This window comes from Delphinapterus leucas, chromosome 4, assembly GCF_059928025.1.
Source record: "Delphinapterus leucas isolate spDelLeu-1000000601 "Yukka" chromosome 4, BTC_Dleu_Yukka2, whole genome shotgun sequence".
NCBI classification, from domain to species: domain Eukaryota; kingdom Metazoa; phylum Chordata; class Mammalia; order Artiodactyla; family Monodontidae; genus Delphinapterus; species Delphinapterus leucas.
Genome location: NC_143132.1, coordinates 81971821 through 81996556, shown reverse-complemented (window position 1 = coordinate 81996556; position 24736 = coordinate 81971821). Strand labels below are relative to the sequence as shown.

The following is a 24736-nucleotide window of genomic DNA, read 5'->3' as shown; positions in this document are numbered from 1 at the left end:
TTAGCCAGTATGGTTGCCATTACTCACATGTGGCTACTAAGCACTTGAAATGGACTACTGCACCTGAGGAACTGAATTTTTATTTCATTTAATTTTTAATTAATTTTAGGTTAAATATCCTCTTATGCCTAGAAGCTACCATATTGGACAATGCAAGTATGGGGGTTTAATATTAAAACAGAATGGAGTAAACCCTGTAGAAAGTGGGCATATTTTAGAATTTTCCACTTGTCTTTATTCGTTGCTAGGAATTTTTACCTTTTATCCTAAATATAGAACTTAACCTCGAGGTAAAATGTGAGTCTAGTCCATCTTTTCCTTAGACCTTTCTTAATTAAATAGAAGCCCATTATAATATTGACAGTAGGACGTTGTGACTAACATCATGGGCTTGGACTCAACTCGGGCTCAGGCTCTGGAATTGGAGTGGAACTGGGTTCAACCCCTATCTTTACCACTTAGTAGCTGTTTGTGAGTTATTTAAACGCTCTATGCCCCAACTGCCTTGACAACTATAGGAGTAATAGTAGTACTTTTCTCAAAGGGTTGTTGTGGGGATTAGAGAAGTTAATATAGGGAAAGTGTTTTGAGCAGCGTTTGGCAATAATCTCAGCAAATTTTAGCTATTGTTATTAATGTATTATTTATCAGATTGCTCTGTGTGTGTGTGTGTGTGTGTGTGTGTGTGTGAAGTTCCCTCATCCAAAAAGTAAACTGCATCATCTTACACAGGTCCTGTACTAGGTGCTGAGGCTAGGTAGGGAGGAAAAGAAGAGGGACAAGGTACAGAGATAAATAATACTTGAATTCTACCCCTAGCAAATTTACAAACTAATTAGGATGAGTTGTTTCTCTTTAAAAATAGAAGTATCACCCATTCACTGCTCCCTCCAATTCTAACAATCTCTGTTTCTATCATTCCTAAGCAAGACCTGAAAAAGCAATGCAAAGGTGGCAGAAGGACCCTTGACAACTTCTTGCCTGCCAGGAACAAGCAGGACTTGCCCAGGAACAGTTTGTAGGATCTGCAGCTTTGTGGGAAATTCCACATATATCATTGGAAGTCTGTTACTGATGCTTTTCAATAACTCTATTATACTAAGCTGGCAATGAATTATTTCATTTTCATGTTATATAGTATAAAACAAGTGTGTAATGTGTTATATTCATAGCTCTACTTCAGTTATATTTCACTGTCCAACTAAACAGTCCAAACACTAACAGTAAATTTAATGGGAAAAGAGAACTTTCATAATATAATTTCAAAATATAAAATCAAAAAGATTTTCCTTCCACTCTCACCTGCTTAGAGCCCTGAGCAGTAGCTCCTGACAACAATTCTTACTAAGCCGTACACTATCCATCATTTCCCTATGGCTGCCATATATTTTAATAGTGACAGCATCAAGATACTACTTCATAGCTTGAAAAGCACTTTCATGTACTTTACCTCATTTAATACTCATATAAACCACATGAGGAAGCCCATTTTTTCAGAACCCCTGTGTAGCAAGCTGCCTCCACTCTAAGTAGTTAATCACAATGTGGATAACATTTAGTTTTCTTTGATGAAATGCGTTTTTTGGAACATAGTACATGGTAGTAAGACTCGTAGATGACCTGAATATAATAAATAGTATTTTATATATTTAGAGGGGAAAATATTCCCCATACTTCAGCCCAGGCAGAAAGAACAGATTGTCCAGTGGTACCCAACTGCTATAGAGCCCATAACTGACACCGAAGTTCAAGTTTTCCCACCAAACTGAAAGATCCAGGAGCCAGAGGGAGACCTCTTACTAGCAGGGGCTTAACTCTCTGCTCATTGCATTTCCAGGTTTGGCCATCATGTCTCTGCCTTTAGCAGGAGGATCTGCACTGGTCTGGCGCTTAGAATCAGATCCATTTTCAGTCCTTCTCAGAGCACTCTGCTCTGTGCCTCTGAAGGCTGCATTAATGGACTTCCTTGCCTTCTTGTTTTCTATTGGGTTCAACCAATGGGAAGCACCTGCAGGGTCTCAGAGAGCAAGAGGAGTGTGAGGTTGGGGTTCAATATTAATTCCCCTGGCTCCCTCCCTATCAGGTCATTAAACTTTGGTTGCATCCCTCTCCCAAAGCCACAGCTCTTGTTGGATGACTTTCTTCTATAGTTACGCTCTCCAGGTTCTGGCAATAATTTTTTCCCCTGCTCAGTTAACAGCCTTTTGACTGTTACTAGCTTTGGGGAATGGCACCATCCCTGTTGCTTTTCCTGCCCCCACCTTTGTAAGTAGTCTCATACATTCTTGTCATTTGCCCCATTTGAGTGTGGCATCTCTTTCTTGCCAGGGTCTGGGCTAACACAGGGTCCTGCACCAACTTCAGTGTTAGTGCCTGCTTCTGCTGCTCGCTCATCATACAGACTTCAGAAAACCTTAATTCAGAAAAATGATTATGACAGCCTAAGAAAGCTTCCTTCAGTTCAACCCCTAGTACATTTGGAATATGAATTAACCTCTAATTAGATTCTGCTTATTTTCTCTTTAGAATCATGCCCAGTCTACAAAGGAAGATACATATGACATAATAAACAAATGTTAACATTAATATTTATTAATACATTGACATCACGATGTTATTAAGAAGTAATTATTAGATATGTTTTTATTCTCAACATCAAGTTAATTACTCGTGCTACTTGTACTCTCTCCTAGTTAGGGGTTTATTAATCTCTCAACATCTATAATTCTTCAAATTACATCCAAAAAAACTTTTTTTTTTGCAAACTAGACAAAGCATGGCGACTTATGAGAGTGGGTCAAAGTGGTCTTAGGGCCTGAGGTCAATGAATAGTGGTGTCAAATCCCGCAGGCTGGGGCCATTACTTATTTCTGGGCTAAGCTGTTCTGCTTAACTCCTTGGAAATAAATGGTCTTTTCATTATAAAATGAAAATAGCCATCCTCTGGGACAACTTTAAGTTTCCCTTTTTCTATGGTTATATCCCTGGAATGACCAAGGACAAAACTGTTGTAAAATATATGTACTCATTTGATCTTACTCCTTTAACAATATGGATATTATTATTAATAAAGAATATACTCTTATTTTAGAATAAAATGTTTATTAATTTAAAGTATAAATAGCAAAACCTTATTAAGTGCTTACTTTGTACCAGGTTATATGTTAAGCACTCTGCAAGTGTTATCTTATTTAGTCCTCATTACAACCCTATGAGGTAGATACACTTATTATCCAAGTTTTTGACTGCAAAAACTGAGACACACAAAGATAAGGAACTTCCCCATGGACAGAATCAGTATTCAAACCAGAGAGTTTGAATCTAGAGCACACATTTTACTACAATGTTCAATTTATCACTTAAGGACTATTTTTTATGATTTTTCTAAGCTTGTGGGAAGTTGCTATTGTACAAAGTTCTCTAGGCCTAGAGCCACAACAAACTTTTTAGACTTTGCCCTAGGGATGAGGTCTTCATAAAGAAAGTGAAGGCAAGCTGCCTGAAAACTATAATGTTTCCAGGAAGGTGGGTGAGACAAGAGTAGAATTAAGTAGTTCCTGAAAGACAGAATGTCTTCATGTGTACATAACGTGATGTAGAAACATGTCGATCTCTAGGCAAGAAAATTCCATACTCCCCTTTGGGAACACAGTTCTGCAGTGGTTCTCCTGTGTTCTAATTGCTCTTCTGTTTAAAACATAAGCAGTCTTTTCCCAGAGATATTTTTTTGAATCAATAAAATTATCTCCTAATTTAATATAGCAATGTTAAAACCATGGGAATTACATACTTTTTTCTCCCAAATATTAGAACTACATAGTATTAATATTCTCCCAAATATTATAGTTACATAGAGCCTTCCTTTTTTCTTTCAATTTAATTGAAACCTGGAATGTAAAAATAACTGCTGTAATTAAATCAAAGACAAAGGAAATTAAATATGAAAAAGAAGTTGCATACGTTTGGGATTTTCCTCTCTTGTTTTCCATATTCCTTTTGCCCTTTTGACCCAGTATCTCTCTGTTTATTGATTCTTTGTGCTTTCATTTATAATTTCAAATGAACATTACAAGCTAAATGTGCCTCAATTTCTATGTACATTGATCTCTCTCTTATCCCGCTTTTGTCATTTTTCCACTTTCTTTTTTTTTTTCCCCACTTTCTTTAAGAAAGCTCATTTGTCTTCCTTTTGCCCTTCCTTTCATGCCCCTTGCTCTCACATATATATTGAGCATATTGACATATATCTTTTCATTCTAGTTTTTCTAGTTAAAGCTTTGGATAGATAACAAGTCTTGAGGATTTGCTGTGTGCTAGATAAGTGCATTATATATGCATTATCTCATATAATCATCTAATCTCTTCTATGAGTTGGATTCTGTTGTTATCACCACTTATAGATAACGAAATTGAGGCTTAGAGAGAAAGATCAAGTTAATGATTACTATTTGAATCCAGGTCTATCTTCGTCCAGTATCTCCCCTCTTAGCCCCTCACAGTGTTGCTCTCTATATGATGAAGTGCATAGAAGGTTCTGAATTGGTTGATTGGGAAACAATATGAAAGTGTGCATTATAGCCCAAATTGTAAAACATAACTTAAATTTTAAATAGTAATTTTAAAATAATTTCAATGGTCATTTCAACTGTTCTCCTGAACTATTTATCTTAAGGAGAGTCATAGATTTCCCCAAAAAAGAGGGGAAAGGCACAAAATAACAGGAAAGGAAAAAAAGAAAAGGGACTAGCTTTTATTGAGTGCTTACTGTATACTTGGTGCTGTTATCAGGGACCAGCTCAAGTTCACAGTTCTATCTATGTATTCTATAATCCTCCTTTATTAAAAAAAATTAGGGTATTTCTCTATCTCCTACTTTTCCATGAATATCTTGCTCACAGTTCCTAAAGATAATTCTTTACGAAAGGTTGTTTTTGTGATCCTAAATGCAAGAGTTTCAGTGCATTAGTGTGTAATTCATCTGACCTTAGAACTTGGAAATAATCAAGATATAATTAGATATGCCTTTGTCTCTTCATCTGTCTTAAGTTTCAGTTCTCTTATCTAGATTATTCTGCCTTTTGAATATGATTCTTACTAGTAGAAAAGGTAAAAACAAAATAAGAGTCATCAGCTTTTGTTTCCTCATTGTCACCTGTTTTTTATTCATTTTTCTTTTTGTTTTGAATTTATAAATGATTCTTATGCCTATTCGCAAGCCTCAGCACACATTGACGATTAGTTTTCCTGACCATGTCCTTAACATCGCATATCATTTTTCAAATACGCAAATGTAGTAAAGATGGCTCGTTCATCTATGTGTTTAAAGCAACAAAGATTTGGATTGAAAACTTCTGATTAAATAAGTGATGGATGCTAAGACTAGAAATTTAGGAAAATATAGAAAATTTTAAAAAACAACAGTGATAATCACTGTTGACCTTTTAAACCTATTTTCCTGTTTTCTTGAAAGGCTTCTATAATTATTTTTATACTCATTCATATTAAATATTTAAGGGCATATATGTCTGTATCTTATTTTTTAAGACGTTTTAAGCGGATTTATTTAGTTACTAATTTTCTTCCTCATATAGCAAGTCAGATTTAAGTCAGAAAATGTTGAATCTACTCTGGAATATTAACACTTAATATATATTATTTATCATAGATTTATGGAGGTTATAGAGAAACCATTCCTTTGGTCAAGAAATTTGTTTGGCCTTTGACTGAAGGTATATTTGAAGCCCCACAAGTTGCTATTTTTTGATAAGATCATAGTCTGTAACTCTGAAAATGAAACATCTTTATTCATTTTATTTTTTTTATTTAATTTTTTAACATCTTTATTGCTTTACAATGGTGTGTTAGTTTCTGCTTTATAACAAAGTGAATCAGTTATACACATACGTATGTTCCCATATCTCTTCCCTCTTGCATCTCCTCCCTCCCACCCTCCCTATCCCACCCCTCTAGGTGGTCACAAACCACCTAACTGATCTCCCTGTGCTATGTGGCTACTTCCCACTAGCTATCTATTTTATGTTTGGTAGTGTATATATGTCCATGCCACTCTCTCACTTTGTCACAGCTTACCCTTCCCCCTCCCCATATCCTCAAGTCCATGCTCTAGTAGGTCTGTGTCTTTATTCCCATCTTACCCCTAGGATCTTCATGACCTTTTTTTTTTTTTCCTTAGATTCCATATATATGTGTTAGCATACAGTATTTGTTTTTCTCTTTCTGACTTACTTCACTCTGTATGACAGACTCTAGGTCCATCCACCTCACTACAAATAACTCAATTTCGTTTCTTTTTATGGCTGAGTAATATTCCATTGTATATATGTGCCACATCTTCTTTATCCATTCATCTGTTGATGGACACTTAGGTTGCTTCCATGTCCTGGCTATTGTAAATAGTGCTGCAATGAACATTTTGGTACATGACTCTTTTTGAATTATGGTTTTCTCAGGGTATATGCCCAGTAGTGGGATTGCTGGGTTGTACAGTAGTTCTATTTTTAGTTTTTTAAGGAACCTCCATACTGTTCTCCACAGTGGCTCTATCAATTTACATTCCCACCAACAGTGCAAGAGGGTTCCCTTTTCTCCACACCCTCTCCAGCATTTATTGTTTCTAGATTTTTTGATGATGGCCATTCTGACCGGTGTGAGATGATATCTCATTGTAGTTTTGATTTGCATTTCTCTAATGATTAATGATGTTGAGCATTCTTTCATGTGGTTGTTGGCAATCTGTATATCTTCTTTGGAGAAATGTCTCTTTAGGTCTTCTGCCCATTTTTGGATTGGGTTGTTTGTTCTTTTGTTATTGAGCTGCATGAGCTGCTTGTAAATTTTAGAGATTAATCCTTTGTCAGTTGCTTTAAAACCTACATTATAAAGTTATTTTAACTTTAGTCATAGTTGTATTTATAGGTAGTAATATTCATTAAGTAATCTGTCAACATGGAGGTTGCCTGTTTGTAATTTTTATTTTTTGCTGGCTCCAGCATACTTTAATATTATTGGATGAAATGTTATAAAGAAGATGGGACAAGGTAGGTCAGTGGATTTGGTTGATGTGAGGTTATTATCGTCCTTTCAAATAGGGATTTCAGTAGAGGGTTCACAGTTAGGAGAGCAATTTAGGGGTAAAGGTGCAACTGTAGGCCACTATTCTGATCTGATTAATTTTGCAATTCCATTAGAAAAAGCAGTCTAATTTTTTTAAAGTTCAAATCAAATCTCCGTGATAGACCTCTATCCTAGAAAGATCATTTTTTATGTGATTACTATGAACAAGTAACTTAATCCCAGTTTTAAAATGGGAATGATGCCCTAACAGCAGAAATCTCACTTGTGCTCTAAATACTGCTATGTGAATTTTAGAGAAATAACCAGAAAGTTAGGATAGCAGCGTTGTGTTCATTTTAAGGCAAGAAAATGCCAAGTAATGATAAGACAGCTTGGGAAGAGGTGAGCATCAATCAAGAAATCTCAGCAAAATAAGGCTTACTTTCAAGTTTTATTCAATTTTAGTCATACTGAAAACTTTGTGAGGCAAAATTTTCCAAAATCTTTGATTTATTCATATTTATGATGTAAAACTCAAAATCTGATCTATTATAAAATTATCCTCTATTAGCATCATGGGGAAATTGTATTATATAATAAAAACTCAAGGGCCATTTGGCCACATGACCGCTTCCACTCGTCCTTTTTCTCTGTGCCGAGCCCATCTTGGCATGAAGCCAAGGTAATTTCCAGAAATTGGTAGTGCGCTGCCAAATGCACATCTGCTGCTGTCTCCAACCCTTGCCTACTAATTTTGCACAAACCACTTCCTCCTTTTGAGGGCAAGGGAAGTGTGCCCAAAGGGCAGAGACGGAAGCACCACCTTGTGCTCCTGGCAGATTCAGGAGCCCTTGTAAGGGAAGCAGCAGCATCACCTCACCTGCAGCCTTGCCCATAGAGCTTCCTACTGATAAGGGTGACACGCCAACCTTGCCCCTTTGCCCCTCTGCTCTTCCTTATCTTTTTCCATTTGACTCTCAGTGTTTAAAATTCTTGCCTCATTTCCTTTCTATCCCCTTCTAATGAATTCTAGCTTTGACTTCTCATGAATTAAAATATCCAAACAGTCAGTTCCCAAAAGGGTACCTGAGCCAAATCTGGACAGAGAGGGAGGAACTGAGAGGACAAAGACAGAGGCAGAGATGGTGGGGCTGCTTGTGTTCCCTTAGGTTCCACTTACCAGCTCCTTCACTGTGCAGTGTGGCAGTGTGTGGGTGTACGTACAAACACAGGTAAAATTTAGATATTTTTATCCTCCTACACTCTTACATGTAGAGTCAGCTCTGATCATATTTGAATATAGCCATGGTGATGATTTCTTTCCCTTTGTTCTTGTGCTTCTCCATTTCTCTGCATTTGTTGGTTGTGATTGGTCTTGATATTCTTGGTGAGCAGAGGAAAACCTCTCTGACTACATATCTTTATACACACCTTGAGGTTTCCATCACCTCTGCCCAGTCTCAGAGCCGCTGAATCACCAATAGCTGGGTGCCCTTCACGCCTCTGTTAACAGGTGCAGGGCCACCCCTCTAAATGGGTGCTTGTGCTTCTTTGGGTGTAGCTTTAGTGCACCTAGAATAACACAATGAATTATTATCGTTTTTGTCATCAATGGTCATGCTATCATGGCTATTTGTTTCTGTTTGTTTGAATAAACAACCAGACTAGGGGAAGATCATAGGTTGAAGAAAGAGGACTCATTCTATCTCTGACACTAATTAGTTGTATTGAGCGAGTCAGCAATCTCTCTGGGATTTGATTCTCATATGTAAAACAAGTGGGTTGGACTATATTCCTTGAAGGTCCTGTTATTCCTTGATGCCTTAAATATCAAACTGAATGTGATGACCATGCTGACGTTCTCTTCTTTAGACTCATTCCCAGTGCCTGTGTGAACAGGTCCACTTCATGTATACCATTAACCTCTTAGAAATGTGAAGAGATGGGAGTTCCCTGGTGGTCTAGTGGTTAGGATTCTGCACTTTCACTTTCATGGCCCAGGTTCAACCCCTGGCTGGGGAAATGAGATCGGAGACGTGGCCAAAAAAAAAAAAAAAGAAATGGGAAGAGATTACAAAACAAGCACATGTTTTTCTAACTTTTTGTATATGAGCTCATTTCAATACGAGGTCATCAGGGAGAAGAAACTCAGAAAAAAAAGGACAAAATGCAAATTTACCAGGAATTAATATAAAATCCTGTAGCTGGGTTCAAAGAACAAATTGCACAAATAGGTGTTTGGCTGACATTCACATATACATTTGGGTATTTGCATTATCAAGTCTGACGTGAGCCAACAGCATAATATATGCCCTGTGCTGTAAAGGATCCCAACGGCAAAGACAGACTGGAAGCAACTTTACTAAGGCAGTGGCCAAGTCTGAAAATATGAAGTCAGCAGTCTTGAAAGAGATCAGGCAGAGCAAGGTCAGAGAGACCAAAGGCAAGAGACAGCTCAAGGTTGTGGCAGGAGGTCAGCAAGAAAGCAAAATGAGGGGATCAGTAATGTCAGAGCTTAGAGATGAGTAAAAAAGAAGGAAGTGGAGAGGATTGGGGTGGGGAATGGCAGTCAATTCAGCAAACAGCTGTTGCTGTAGCGAAGGGTTCCAGCTTTTCTTTTTCTTTCTTTCTTTCTTTTCCCCAACATTATAGTCCCAGGCAGCTTCCCAGCCCCTAAATTTCTCCATGCCCTAGAATTTGTCCCTCTTAACCTAACCTCAAACAGTTAAAGTTTTCTGATTTGTTTAAAGGGAAGAATTATCTGCATTATTTCATGAGCTTTCAGAGCCCGTATGTGAAGCAGCTACCTTTATTGCACACTACTCTCCAACCTTAGCTGGCTCTTTCCTTATTTCCGGGTGATCAGCCCTCCCACACATGCCCTGGTCGTTTATTCCCTGCCTCTGCTAATGCTCTTGTTCTTTCCTGACTTCCTTTCCTCTGTCAGTTTCAAACACATCTTCCTTGCAAAGGTTTATCTCAAGTCCAGTCAGCCCAATCTACCTTCTCCTGCCCCATTCTTGTTCCCTTCTCCCACAGCCTGTAGAACAGAATATGGCTCGTATGTCATGGGGGTGGGAGTGGGCAGGAGGTAGTTCCCTCGGTGTAATTATTAACTGTTTAAGTAGTGTATAAGCTTTGAAAAGAAGAAACTATGTCCTACAGAGACCACATGGTATAGGAGAGAGTTTGGAATTAGGAAAAAAAAAAATGGTATTCAGTCCTGGCTCTGTGACCTTTGGCATATACCTCTCTCTAGGCCTCCGTGTCCTTCTGGGAAAAACAGGGATAACCATTCCATGCTCTGGCTTCCTTAAACAGGCAATCAGGTGTTTAGGTCAAGGTCACAGGAAAAGTACTCTAAGAAAGTGAAGGGTTATCATAAGAGGTGCCTTGTAAAAAAAAGGCAAGGGAATTTGAGAATCTGAATTCTGAGTTAGATTTTAATTCCTGCTCTACCGCTTACTCAATATGTGGCCTTAGAAGTTTCTTACTTCTCTCAAATGAAAATGACACTATCACAAAGATTATGGTGTTGATGCTGGTTTATATGCCAATTTCTAAGAGCCAGCTGTCAAATATTTAGTAACTTTGCAAGCAGGTTGTTAAGCTGTTGTTATTAGCTTGAAATCTGCCTTGGTGGGAGTATTTATACCAGGGAAATGGACAAACACTACAAATCGGATTGTTGGGTTTTTTTTATTCTGGAGAGTAAACACATCGGTGATTATGTAAACGGGGCTCTGTAAATTGTAAAGCCCTTTGTCTTCCTTACCATTAAAAGTAGCAACGGTGGGCTTCCCTGGTGGCGCAGTGGTAGGGAGTCCGCCTGCCGATGCAGGGGACGTGGGTTCGTGCCCCAGTCCCGGAAGATCCCACATGCTGCGGAGCGGCTAGGCCCGTGAGCCATGGCCGCTGAGCCTGCGCGTCCGGAGCCTGTGCTCCGCAACGGGGAGAGGCCACGGCAGTGAGAGGCCCGCGTACCGCAAAAAAAAAAAAAAAAAAACAGTAGTAATGGTAATAGTAATGTCCTGTACCCATAGAACCTAGCCTAGTGCGTGGTTCTAGCATTTATTTAATAAAAACATTTTTAATTTAACTTGGTACTGCTCCTAGCATGCATTTAATAAAAATGTTTTTAATTTAACTTGGGTTCACCTTTGTATTATTTTGATACTTCTGTCCCTGAGCTAAAGAAGCTCCCATGTTTACCTCTCTTTAAATTCCTCTCTATAAAGTGTCTTTTTATTTTTTTTGTTTTTCCTTTTTGGCCACACCGCCCACGGCATATAGGATCTTAGTTCCCGGACTAGGGGTGGAACCCGTTCCCCCTGCAGTGGAAGTGCAGAGTCTTAACCACTGGACCGCCAGGGAAGTCCCTAAAGTGTCTTTTTAAAATCAGATAACATAAATAAAAATCTGGTTCAGTGCATGAAACACACAGTAGGCGTTAAACCGTCTACATTTATGAGCTAATTATCTTCTTTCTAAAACTTCTTCTCTTCTGATATTTCATATCTCAGTTAATGACATTGTCCATCTATCCATTATCCCAAGTTAGTTATCTGAAAGTACTCCTCTCCTGTCCTTTTCCTCACCCACCCCCATGTTTTATCAATCACTAGATCTTACCAGCTTTACCTCTTAAAACCTGTCCCCTCGTCTTCATTCATTGCCATTGCTACTGCCTTGGCGTCCTCATCATTTCTTACTTGATCTCTCCCTCCTAACTGATATCTTGACCGTCAGTCATTCTCCTTCAATCCAACCTCTATTTCTATGGGTATGATTTTAAATTACAAATCTGACCAAATCACCGCCTTGCTTAAAATTCCTTAATGACTCTCTGTTGTCTTGAGGATAAAATCTAAAAGCTTTAGCTTGCCATACAGGTCCACCATATTCTGACCTTGGCCCACCTTTTACAAGAGTTATCTCCTACTGCTCCCCATTACTACCTGGAACACCTAGTCTCACTTCCCTAGCAATCCCTGGTCTCAGTAATGAAGATGAGAAATTAATAACATAAGAATGGTCTATTTTTATTTGTAACCCCCAATATAGGATACTGTGGCTCCCCGTCACCTTCAGAATAAAATCCAAATCTCTTAGCCTAGCATACTTACAATCTAGCCCCTGACTCTCTCCAATTCTTATCTTTCTCTGTATATATACATATAACCTACATTCCAGCCACTAAGATATCTCATCTGTTCCATATTTTCATCCCTCCGTGCCCTCGTTCACACTTTCTCCAAACCTGTAGTACCCTCTTCCTCTTCTTTCACTCACTCCTTTCCTGCCTGCCCAATGAATTTCTACACTTCCTTCAAACAAATCAGTAGTTACCACCTTTGGGCAGCTATCCCTGAAACTATCCCTCCCTCTTCTGTGCTCCCAGAGCACTTGGTTAAGCAGTGTACAGTCAGTCTTTGTTGGTCTGTCTTTTGCCCCCTCTGCAAGATCATCTTTATCCCGTGCCTCTAGCACATCCACACTCTATATTAAGATACAGAGTGAAAGAAGGAAGGGCTATTATATAGGGATTTGCAAAGAAAGTAAATTTCTGATAAGAGACATGCATTGAATAAGTTTAAGATTGATTTTGCATGATCTGGTGAATCTAGAACAATTCTATGTCTTTATTTTCAGGGGGTAGGTGGCTCTGAGAAATTGGTGCTAATGGACAGATCAGAAGCAAAGAATAAGTTTAAAGAGCTGCGGCTTGGTCACATTGGTCCAGATTTGGTGCAGTACAGTAAAACAAAATTTACATCTTAGGAATTTATCTGTCACATACACAAGACATTTATCTACGTGCCTTAATGAATGCCTTAGAAAGTAAAGCAAGGTGCCAGTGGACAAGACACTAAAGCAAACAGAAGATATCAGCAGTGACTTATAATAACACAGAATGTAGTTTCTAACAAAAATATACTTATACCTTTGGGAAGAGAAACAATTTTTTTCTGATTATAAATATAATATATATTTCTTAGTCTGTTCAGGCTGCTATAACAAAAATACCACAGACTAGATGGCTCAGACAACAAACATTTTTACTTCTGACAGTTTTTTGGAGGCTGAGCTGAGATATCCAAGATCAAAGCACTCACAGATTTGATAATCTGGTGAGGGCCTGCTTCCTGGTTCATAGACAACCATCTTCTCACTGTGTCCTCACATGGAAGAAGAGGGAAGGGAGTTCTCCGGGATCTTTTTTATAAGGATTTAGTATAAATGGGATTTTACTAATCCCATTCATGAAGGCTCCACCATCATGACCTAATCACATCCCAAAGGCCCCCACCTCCAAACAGCATCACAAATGAGTTTCAACATGTAAATTTTGGGGGGACACAACCATTCAGTCTATAGAAACATATTAATGCAAAATGCTTAGAATATCTCGAAAAACACAACATAAATCCCTCCCAAATCTAACCACCTAGAATTAACTGTTGTTAATTCTTTGGATGTATCCTTCCAGTCTTTTTTTCTTGTATATGTGTTTGTGTATCCTCTTAAATAATAAAAATTTTAAATGGCTTACATTGTATATATTTTTGTAACCTATTTTTATATTAATATGTCATGAACATTTTCTCATGTTAGTAAATACTCTTCTACAACATGATTTTTAACTGCTGCACAGTATTCCTTCATATGGATGAACACCACTGTTTATAATCAATCCCCCTTGTTTCAATGTTTTTATTATTATAAACGGAAGTGTAGTGGTGTGGATGACTAAAGAAAGGGTGATCTCACGACCTCCTCCTGTTTTCCCCAGGTTCTGAAGCCCCCTCTTACATCAGAACTCTTTTCTAATGATCCTCTGAGTGTCATCTCAGGACCCTGGGCACACTCATGGCACGATGGCCAACCCTCAGGAGCACCTGAGCTGCTCCCCTTCCCCACACTTGCCTTTGAGTGAAAACAAAACCTTCAATGGACTACAAGATGACATCGCACCTATGCGAAGCCACCCTTCACCCAAGCTTCTTAAGGACCAGCAGGAAAAGGGGGTGGTGCAAACAGAGCTAAATGAGGGCATGAACAGCCCCATCACCACAACAGTGTTGACAAGCGTAAGTGAGGATTCCAGGGACCAGTTTGAGAACAGCGTTCTTCAGCTAAGGGAACAAGATGAATCAGAGATGGCCATGTCTCACGGGAACAGCAACACTGTGGATGGAGAGGGCACGAGTGGAACCGAAGACATCAAGATTCAGTTCAGCAGGTCGGGCAGCGGCAGTGGTGGGTTTCTTGAAGGACTATTTGGATGCTTAAGGCCTGTATGGAATATCATTGGGAAGGCATATTCCACTGATTACAAATTGCAGCAGCAAGGTAAGCTAGAGTATGGACCTGGAAGATATTTCCTGTGTAAACGCACTACCACCATTAACTGCATAACCTTTGATAAATTAAAGACCTAGTGCCAGAAGAATACCCCATATCAATTTCCTATAGACCTTCTGAATGGAACAGATTGACATATGGTTGGTCTTTTTTGGTCGAAGCCCACCTTTTGTGGTTGTACAGTCCAGTGGTGTCCAGAGTAGAGTACATATAAGACAATCCATGACGTTGTGAGGAAGAAGATGTTGGAGCTTCTGTTCCTTTTATCTCATCATTTTAAATTTTCTATTTTCATGCATGTTTTCATATATATTTGGTATTTTAGTAAAGTTTTACAGATATATAATTTATAAATAAATCACATAGTGAGTGCATATTCAAAAATTTTATTGACAGTTTTTACAGTCAAAAAGTCTGATGGTCACTGGACTAATTCAAAACCAGACGGAAGCCACATGGTACTGCCCCTGAAGATTGCAGGCCTGCCTTAGGTAGTAGTAAAAAGGAATTTTTTTATCTTACAGTCAGGCACAGAAAGCTCACATTTTGAGGAAAGAACAAAATATCTAACCATTCTTGAGAAACATTATTATTTCGAGATCCCACAGCTTTTTAAAAAGTAAAAATTTAACTCCCATCATTGTGTAGTATGTATATTCATATACTCCAATTCAAGCCTTATGCTTTTGAAGTAAAGAGAACACATGGCACTAGTGTCCTTTATAACTTCATTTATATTGTTGAAACAATTTTTTCCTGAGAACAAAAGTAATATATATAGAAATTTTGGAACATACAAGTAAGTTCCCCCCCAAAAATTAAAATAATCTATGATTCTCCCATCTCCTGACAATAACCACCATTAGTGTTTTTGGTATATGTTAGTCTATACATGTGTGTATGTGTGCTTAAAAAAAGCCATGCTGTTCTGTAACACTTTTTTACTTCATACTGTGAACATTTCCTGTATCATGAAATATACTTTTTCAGCATCATTTTTAATGGCTGCATAATATTAAATTGTGTTAACATACACAGTTCAAGTAATTGTAATTAAGTAATCCTCTGTTTTTTTCCTTGTAATGAGAACTCTTAGGGTTTACTGTCTTAACAGCTTTCATGCATTAACATAAACAGTGTTCATTATATTTATCAAGTTGTACACCACATCCCTAGTACTTACTTATCTTATAACTGGAAGTTTGTACCTTCTGACTGCCTTCATCCAATTCCCCCTCCCCTACTCACCACTTCTGGTAACCACAAATCTGATCTCTTTTTTTGTGAGTTTATTTTTGAAGTATAATTGACCTACAACACTATATTAGTTCCTGGTACACAACATAGTGATTTGACATTTCTGTACATTTCAGAATCATCACCATGATTAGTTACTGTCACCATACAAAGATGTTACATAATTATTGACTATATTCCCCACACTGTACATTTCATACCCTTGACTCATTTATTTTGTACTAAAAGTTTGTACCTCTTAATCTCCCTCACCTACTTCTCCCCTCCCCCTCCCTCCTTCCCTCTGACAACCACCTGTTTGTTCTCTGTATCTATGACTCTGTTTCTGTTTTATTGTGTTTGTTCATTTGTTTTGTTTTTTAGATTACACATTTAAGTGAAATCATATAGTATTTGTCTTTCTCCATCTGACTTATTTCACTTAGCTTAGTGTCCTCTAGGTCTGTCCATGCTGTCACAAATGGCAAGATTTCATTCTTTTTTATGGCTGAGTAATATTCCTGTGTGTGTGTGTGTGTGTGTGTGTGTGTACACCACACCTTTTTTGTCCATTCATCTACCGATGGGTACTTAGATTGCTTCCATATCTTGGCTATTGTAAATAATGCTGCAGTTAATGTAAGAGTGCAGATATCTTTTCTAAAGAGTGGGGTTTTTTTGGGTTTTTAAAATTTTTTATTTTTTATACAATTTTTAAAGATTGCTTTCCATTTACAGTTATTACAGAATTTTGGTCATATTCCCCATGTTGTACATTACATCCTTGAGCCTATCTTACACTGAGTAGTTTGTACCTCCCATTCTCCCACCCCTCCCTCCCTCCCCACTGGTAACCACTGGTTTGTTCTCTATATCTGTGAGTCTGCTTTTTTGTTATATTCACTAGTTTGTTGTATTTTTTAGGTTCCACATATAAGTGATATTCTACAGTATTTGTCTTTCTCTAACTTATTTCACTAGCATAATGCCCTCCATATCCATCCATTTGCCGCAAATGGCAAAATTTCGTTCTTTTTTATGGCTGAGTAGTATTCTGTTGTGTGTGTGTGTGTGTGTGTGTGTGCGTGTATCCAATCTTGTCCACTCATCTGTTGATGGACACTTAGGTTGTTTCCATATCTTGGCAATTGTAAATAATGCTGCTATGAACATTGGGGTGCATGTATCTTTTCAAATTAGTGTTTTTGGTTTTTTCTGATATATACACAGGAGTGGAATTGCTGAGTCATATGGTAGTTCTATTTGTAGTTTTTTGAGACACCTCCATACTGTTTTCCACAGTGGCTGCACCAGTTTACATTCCCACTAACAGTGAACAAGTGTTCCCTTTTTTCACATCCTCGCCGACATTTGTTGTGTTCTTTTTGATGATAGCCATTCTTTCTGACAGGTGTGAGGTGATATCTCATTGTGGCTTTGATTTTCATTTCCCTGATGATTACTGATGTTGAGCATCTTTTCATATGCCTGTTGGCCATTTTCTTTTCCTCTTTGGAAAAATGTCTGTTTAGTTCTTCTCCCCATTTTTTAATCTGGTTGTTTTTTTGATGTTGTGTTGTATGAGCTATTTATATATGTTGGATATTAATCCCTTATCAGCCATATCATTTGCAAATATTTTCTCCCATTCAGTGGGTTATCTTTTTGTCTTGTCAGTGGTTTCCTTTGCTGTGTGAAATCTTTTAAGTTTAATTAGGTCCTACTTGTTTATTTTTGTTTTCATTTCCTTTCCTTTAGGAGACAGATCCAAAAAAAATATTGCTGCAGTTTATGTCAAAGAGTGTTCTGCATATTTTCCTCTAGGAGTTTCATAGTATCTGGTCTTACATTTAGGTCCCTAAAGAGCGTTTTTGTTTTTTTTAGATAAATACCCGGGAGTGGAGTTGCTGAGTCATGTGGTAGTCCTATATATAGGTCTATTTTTAGTTTTTTGAGGTATCTCCATACTGTTTTCCATAGTGGCTGCACCAATTTGCGTTCCCATCACCAGTACCCAAGGGTTCCCGTTTCCCTACATCCTGGCCAACACTTGTTATTTGTTGTTTTTTTGATAATAGCCATTCTAGCAGGTGTGAAGTGATATCTCACTGTGGTTTTCATTTGCATTTTCCTAATAATTAGTGATATGGAGCATCTTTTCATGTGCCTGATAGCCATTTGTATGTCTTCTTTAGATAAATGTCTGTTCAGATCCTCTACCCATTTTTTTTTTTTTTTTTTTTTTTTTTTTTTTTGCTGTATGCAGGCCTCTCACTGTCGTGGCCTCTCCCATTGCAGAGCACAGGCTCCAGACATGCAGGCTCAGTGGCCATGGCTCATGGGCGCAGCCGCTCTGTGGCATGTGGGACCTTCCCGGATGGGGGCACGAACCCGTGTCCCCTGCATCGGCAGGCGAACTGTCAACCACTGCGCCACCAGGGAAGCCCTACCTATTTTTAATCAGGTTGTTTGTTTGATGTTGAGCTATATGAGTTATTTGTATATTTTGGATATTAACCCCTTATCAGATATAGCATTTATAAATATCATCTCCCATTCAGTAAGCTGCCTTTTCATTTCATTGATAGTTTCCTTCACTGTGCAAAAGCTTTTTAGTTTGATGTAGTCCCATTTGTTTATTTTTGCTTTTGTTGCCCTTACCTGAGGAGACATATCCAAAAAATATTGCTAAGACTGATGTCAAAGACCATACTGCCTATTTTTTCTTCCAGAAGTTTTATGGTTTCAGGTCTTACATTTAAGACTTTAATCCATTTTGAATTTATTTTTGTATATGGTGTAGTCCAGTTTGATTCTTTTGCATGTAGCTGTCCAGTTTTCCCAACACCATTTATTGAAGAGGCTGTCTTTTCCCCATTGTATATTCTTGCCTCCTTTGTCATAGATTAATTGCCCATGTAATTATGGTTTCATTTCTGGGCTCGCTATTCTGTTCCATTGATCTATGTGCCAGTACCATACTGCTTTGATTACTGTAGCTCTGCAGTATAGTTTGAAATCAGGGAGCATGATACCTCCAGCTTTGTTCTTCTTTCTCAAGATAGTTTTGGCTATTTGGGGTATTTTGTGTTTCCATACAAATTTTAGAATTATTTGTTCTACTTTTATGAAGAATGCCATGGGTATTTTGACAGGGATTGCATTGAATTCCTAGATTGCCTTGGGTAGTATGGTCATTTTAACAGTATTAATTCTTCCAGTCCATGAACACGGTATATCTTCCCATCTGTTTGTGTTGTCTGCAATTTCTTTCATCAGTGTCATAGTTTTCAGAGTACAGGTCCTTTACCTCCTTAGATTTATTCCTACTATTTTATTCATTTTGACGCAATTGTAAATGGGATTATTTTCTTAATTTCCTTTTCTGATCGTTAGTTGTTAGTGTACAGAAATTAACATATTTCTGTATATTAATTTTGTATCCTGCAACTTTACCAAATTCATTGATAACTTCTAGTGCAATCTTCTATTGCTTAACAATTTGTTTACTATTTTCAGTGATTATAAGCCACACTGCAGTGAACGTGTCCATTCCTTAATTTTCGCACATATCTTGATTACTCCTTAGGATAAATTATTAGAAGAGGAATGCTGGGTTCAAAGGATTTTTTGCTTTAAAGTGTTTGATACATATCTTTGCAGCCTTATGTAAATGATCAGTTGTTATGAGTTCTTTCATCAAGAAATTTTATAAAGGAATAATGTGGACCATAAATGATATTCTGTTTTATTTATTTTATAACTGAATATGGGATTCTGTAGCCCTCCCTTAAAAATGTATTCATATATTTTAGTCAAGACTGTTGACAGCTTTTCCACAGCTACCAGGTGACATTAGTCACCATTAGCCACTTTTTCCATGCATTCAATTTTTTCTATTTCTGAAATACTTTTTCTTTTTTTGATATTTTATTTTAAGGTATTATTTTATTTTTTAACACAATTTTTAAAGGTTACACTCCATTTACAGTTATTACAAAATGTTAGCTATCTTCCCTGTGTTGTACAATACATCCTTGTGGCCTGTCTTACAGCCAGTAGTTTCTACCTCCCACTCCCCCACCCCTATATTGCCCCTTCCCCCTCTCCCCACTAGTAACCACTGGTTTATTCTTATCTGTGAGTCTGCTTCTCTTTTTTTAATATTCACTAGTTTGTTGTATTTTTTAGATTCCACATATAAGTGACATCATACAGTATTTGTCTTTCTCTGTCTGACTTATTTCATTTAGCATAATGCCCTCCAAGTCCATCCATGCTGCTGCAGATGGCAAAATTTCATTCTCTTTTATGGCTGAGTAGTATTCCAGTGTGTGTGTGTGTGTGTGTGTGTGTGTGTGTGTGTGTGTAGATATATATATACCACATTGTCTTTCTCCACTCATCTATTGATGTGAAATACTTTCTTTTAGAAATGCAAATCAGAACTACAATGAGGTACCACCTCACACCAGTCAGAATGGCTGTCATCAAAAAGTCTACCAATAACAAATGCTGGGGAGGTTGTGGAGAAAAGGGAACCCTCCTGCACTGTTGGTGGGAATGTAAGTTGGTGCAACCACTGTGGAAAACAGTATGGAGGTTCCTCAAAAAACTAAAAATAGAATTACCATATGATCCAGCAATCCTACTCCTGGGTATATATGCAGACAAAACTATAATTCAAAAAGATACATGCACCCCGATGTTCATAGTGGTACTATTCACAGTAGCCAAGACATGGAAACAACCTAAGTGTCCACTAACAGAAGAATGGATAAAGAAGATGTGGTACATATATAATGGAATACTACTCAGCCATAAAACAGAATGAAATAATGCCATTTGCAGCAACATGGATGCAACTAGAAATTATCATACTAAGTGAAGTAAGTCAAAAAGAGAAAGACAGGGGCTTCCTGGTGGTGCAGTGGTTGAGAGTCCGCCTGCCGATGCAGAGGACGCGGGTTCGTGCCTCGGTCCGGGATGATCCCACATGCCGCTGAAAGGCTGGGCCCGTGAGCCATGGCCGCTGGGCCTGCGTGTCCGGAGCCTGTGCTCTGCAACGGAGGAGGCCGCAGCAGTGAGAGGCCCGCGTGCCGCAAAAAAAAAAAAAAAAAAAAAAAAGGTAAAAAAGAGAAAGACAAATACCATATGATATCACCTTTATGTGGAACCTAAACTATGGCACAAATGAACCTATTTACGAGACAAAAACAGACTCACAGACATAGAGAACAGACTTGTGGTTGCCAAGGGGGAGGGGGTGTGGGGGAGGGATGGACTAGGAGTTAGGGGTTAGTAGATGCAAACTATGACATATAGAATGGATAAACAATACCGTCCTACTATATAGCACAGGGAATTATATTCAATATCCTGGGATAAACCATAATGGAAAAGAATATGAAAAAGATTGTATATATATATAACTGAATCACTTTGCTGTACAGCAGAAATCAACACAACATTGTAAATCAACTATACTTCAATTTTTTTTTAATTGACTCTGAAATACTTTCTCCTAAACCAATACCAGACTCCCCATCTATACCCCTTCTCCATAAGTATGTTGGGATTTACCTGTAAATCTGTCCATTCCAGGTATACTTTCCAGGATTTGTCAACCACAGCATTCTTTCTCAATCCCTAGGTTTTGTCTGTCTGTTTTCTCTCCATACCCTGCACATTCTACCCTCTTTTTCCCTCTATGATCTTAAGGTTTCAGGGAAATCAAAGAGTTGTTCCTTGTCACACAGCGGTTGGGGACTCCTATGTTAAACAGTTTTATTATTTTAAAAATTGGGAATAAAGACAAATCCAAAGAGGAAAATAAAAATCACTTGTCATCCCATAACCACCCACCCTTAATTTATTATTTTTTAGAAGTTCCTTCTTCTCTGCTTAGACACAAAACTTACTAATATCTGCTTATGTGATAAACTCATTTGGTTTTGGGGGTCTTAGCTTGTCCAGTCTAATAATTATTTTGGTGGCAATTTGGAGGTCTCAGGATCCAAACGCAGCATTGAGGTTCAGACTCATAAAGAAGACTAACAGACACATCCTATGTCTGTTAAAAGAAGCCTTTAAAATTCTTTATTGTTCTGTAACCTTGTATTTAATTTGTGTTCCGATTGATTATGTGACCTTCAGAAAGGCTTATTTCAGGAGCAAATAAGACACATCCTTGGTCAGTTTAAGCTTACAAGGGTACGGCAGCTGCCCAGCTCTTCAGCAAATGACAGGATATCCTACCGTGAGCAGGTGTTGCTGTGGGCTGTAGAAGAGATTCACTAGCCTGAAACTAAGTGTAGTTTTTTCCTTGTCAGCTCTGGGATCATGGAGCTAATCTTTAATCCTGGATTACAGTCAACCAAAGGATAGTACATATAACAGATGTGTCCCTGCATTTGGTATTATGAGGAAATTTCACTTGATTAAATTTTTTTTAATGATATCTTCATCTCCCATTTAGTATGTTGGTAGTGAAGCGTAAGTAAGGTAATATGTGAAATCTTTTATTGCCAAATAGTTCCCAGTCTCAAAGCAAGTATTGTCATAGACTTGTCTGAATAAACAAAGGAGAACTTATGTGTTAAAGTGAGTGGGCATGTGGCTTTTTCTCAGTCCTAGGGATCATGGTGGATATTGGAATTAAGATAGTAGTCATAGTGATGAATCAGAGAGAAGATAAAAGCTGGGGAAGAGTACCAATGGGACAGCTGTAAAAGCAGCAGAAAGTCTGGGACTAACCCTGGAGGGAGCACAGCCAGTTTCCATCATTATAAGGTTTGTTATCTTGTTCCTCAGTGATCTAGGCCCCCAATTTGTATATCCTTGTTGCTAACGTTCTTTTTGCTGCCATTTTCTTGTTCCTTGACTCCCTACTAGATATCGATCAGGACATTGGAACTGGACAGAGAGGACTAAATCACATGAATCAATTTTATTTCTGGTAGTCAGTTCTAGTAAAAAAAATTGATGGAAAGGTGGTTGAAGTATTACTTTACACTCTGTGTTCTTGAATTACCAATGCCGGCCCCTTTATTTTTCCATGGACAATTAAGATTTGGTTGAACATAGATGAATTAACACAGGCGTGAGCTACTGTTGGTCAAGGAAATTTTTGTTATTATAATATCAACCTTTGGTATTTGAGTGCCAAATATATTTATCATTTGTATTTTATTTTATTTATTTATATTTTTATTTTTTTATTTTTTATTTTTTTGAGGTACGCGGGCCTCTCACTGTTGTGGCCTCTCCCATTGCAGAGCACAGGCTCCGGATGCACAGGCTCAGAGGCCGTGGCTCACGGGCTTAGTTGCTCTGCGGCATGTGGGATCTTCCCGGACTGGGGCACGAACCCGTGTCCCCTGCATCGGCAGGCGGACTCTCAACCACTGCGCCACCAGGGAAGCCCTATTTTATTTATTTTTTAATTGAAGTATAGTTGATTTACAATACTATATTAATTTCAGGCGTACAACATAGTGATTCAATATTTTTATAGATTATACTCCATTTAAAGTTATTATAGGGACTTCCCTGGCGGTCCAGTGGTTAAGACTTCACCTTCCAATGCAGGGGGTGTGGGTTCAATCCCTGGTCGGAGAACTAAGATCCCACATGCCTCGCGGCCAAAAAAACAAAACATAAAACAGAAGCAATATTGTAACAAATTCCATAAAGACTTTAAAAATGGTCCACATCAAAAAAAATCTTTAAAAAAAAGAATAAAAAAAAGTTATTATATAATATTGGCTACATTCCTTGTGCCGTACAATATATCCTGGTAGCTTATTTATTTTATACGTAGTAGTTTGTGCCTCTTAATCCCCTACCCCTATCTTGTCCCTCCCTCCTATCATTTGTATTTTAATACTTCATTTATTTCTCATTTTATAAAAATACTAAATAATAGGAATTATTTATAAAATATATAGTAAATTACAATATAAACATTATATAATTATGTAAAGGGATTCCCTGGTGGTGCAGTGGTTGAGAGTCTGCCTGCCGATGCAGGGGACGCGGGTTCGTGCCCTGGTCGGGGAGGATCCCACATGCCGCCGAGTGACTGGGCCCGTGAGCCATGGCCGCTGAGCCTGCGCGTCCGGAGCTTGTGCTCCGCAACGGGAGAGGCCAAAACAGTGAGAGGCCCGCGTACCGAAAAAAAAAAGTAAAAAGAAAGGATTATTTAACAAATTGTTTTTTGAATCACTAAATAACACTATGAAAAAAATTAATTTGCATCAGTTCTCATACCATACAACAAAATAAACTTCAGATGTAAAGGTTAAACTTTTTAAAAATCAACTATAGATCACTCTTAGAAGATAGATTAGGCAGTAGAAGAAATTGCAAAGCAAATGACAAGCAGCTATAAAAATATTTTGTTCAAAACATAATAAAATTAAAAGAAAAATGCTTTTGTAAAAAGCCTCTTCGTATGTGTCAAAGAAATAGAAAGCTCCTTTGAGCTTATGAGAACTGCAAGACCCTAATAAATAAATGGACAAGGGATAAATCTGATAATTCATACAAAGAAGATGTATTAAACAAATGTTGAGAAAATATCCTATATCACTGGCAATTAAAATAGTGCAAACTTATAAAACAATATTTTATACCTAACTAAATTAGCACCAAAAAATAATCGGCAACATTCATTGCTGGCAAAGTTGCAGTAAAAGAGATTTGCTCATACTTTGCTACTGTCAGCAAAAACTAGAAAAATCCTTTTGGATAGCAACTTGGAATGTATACCAAGAACCAGGAAACTATACTCTTTAATCTCAGGATTGAACATGAGGAAGTAATATAAAGAAAGAAAAAAGTATCAAATTTAACTTAGCAAACAAAAAAGTGGAAACAAGTACAAAAAAAGGTAAGAGGGTACAGTAAGTAACTATTAAGCTTATAATAAAAACTGTAAATACATGGGGAATACATAATATATGAAAAAAGTAGAAAAAATTATACATCACATACAACTCTGACATAGCTGTATACATATAAACAAAGACTAAAAGAAGATGAAAACAATATGTGCTGG

The 24736-nt window shown here is 37.7% G+C and overlaps 1 protein-coding gene across 1 annotated transcript in view; it reads left to right on the top strand.

The window, feature by feature from the left end:
* Positions 1 to 24736, top strand: part of MAP3K13 (mitogen-activated protein kinase kinase kinase 13) — a 160870-nt gene that overhangs the window by 98243 nt on the left and 37891 nt on the right. The window contains exon 2 of the mRNA XM_022570401.2: positions 13868 to 14427. Coding sequence (XP_022426109.1) covers positions 13953 to 14427 — 475 coding nt within the window. The 5' untranslated portion in view covers positions 13868 to 13952. The remainder of the gene's footprint in view (positions 1 to 13867; positions 14428 to 24736) is intronic.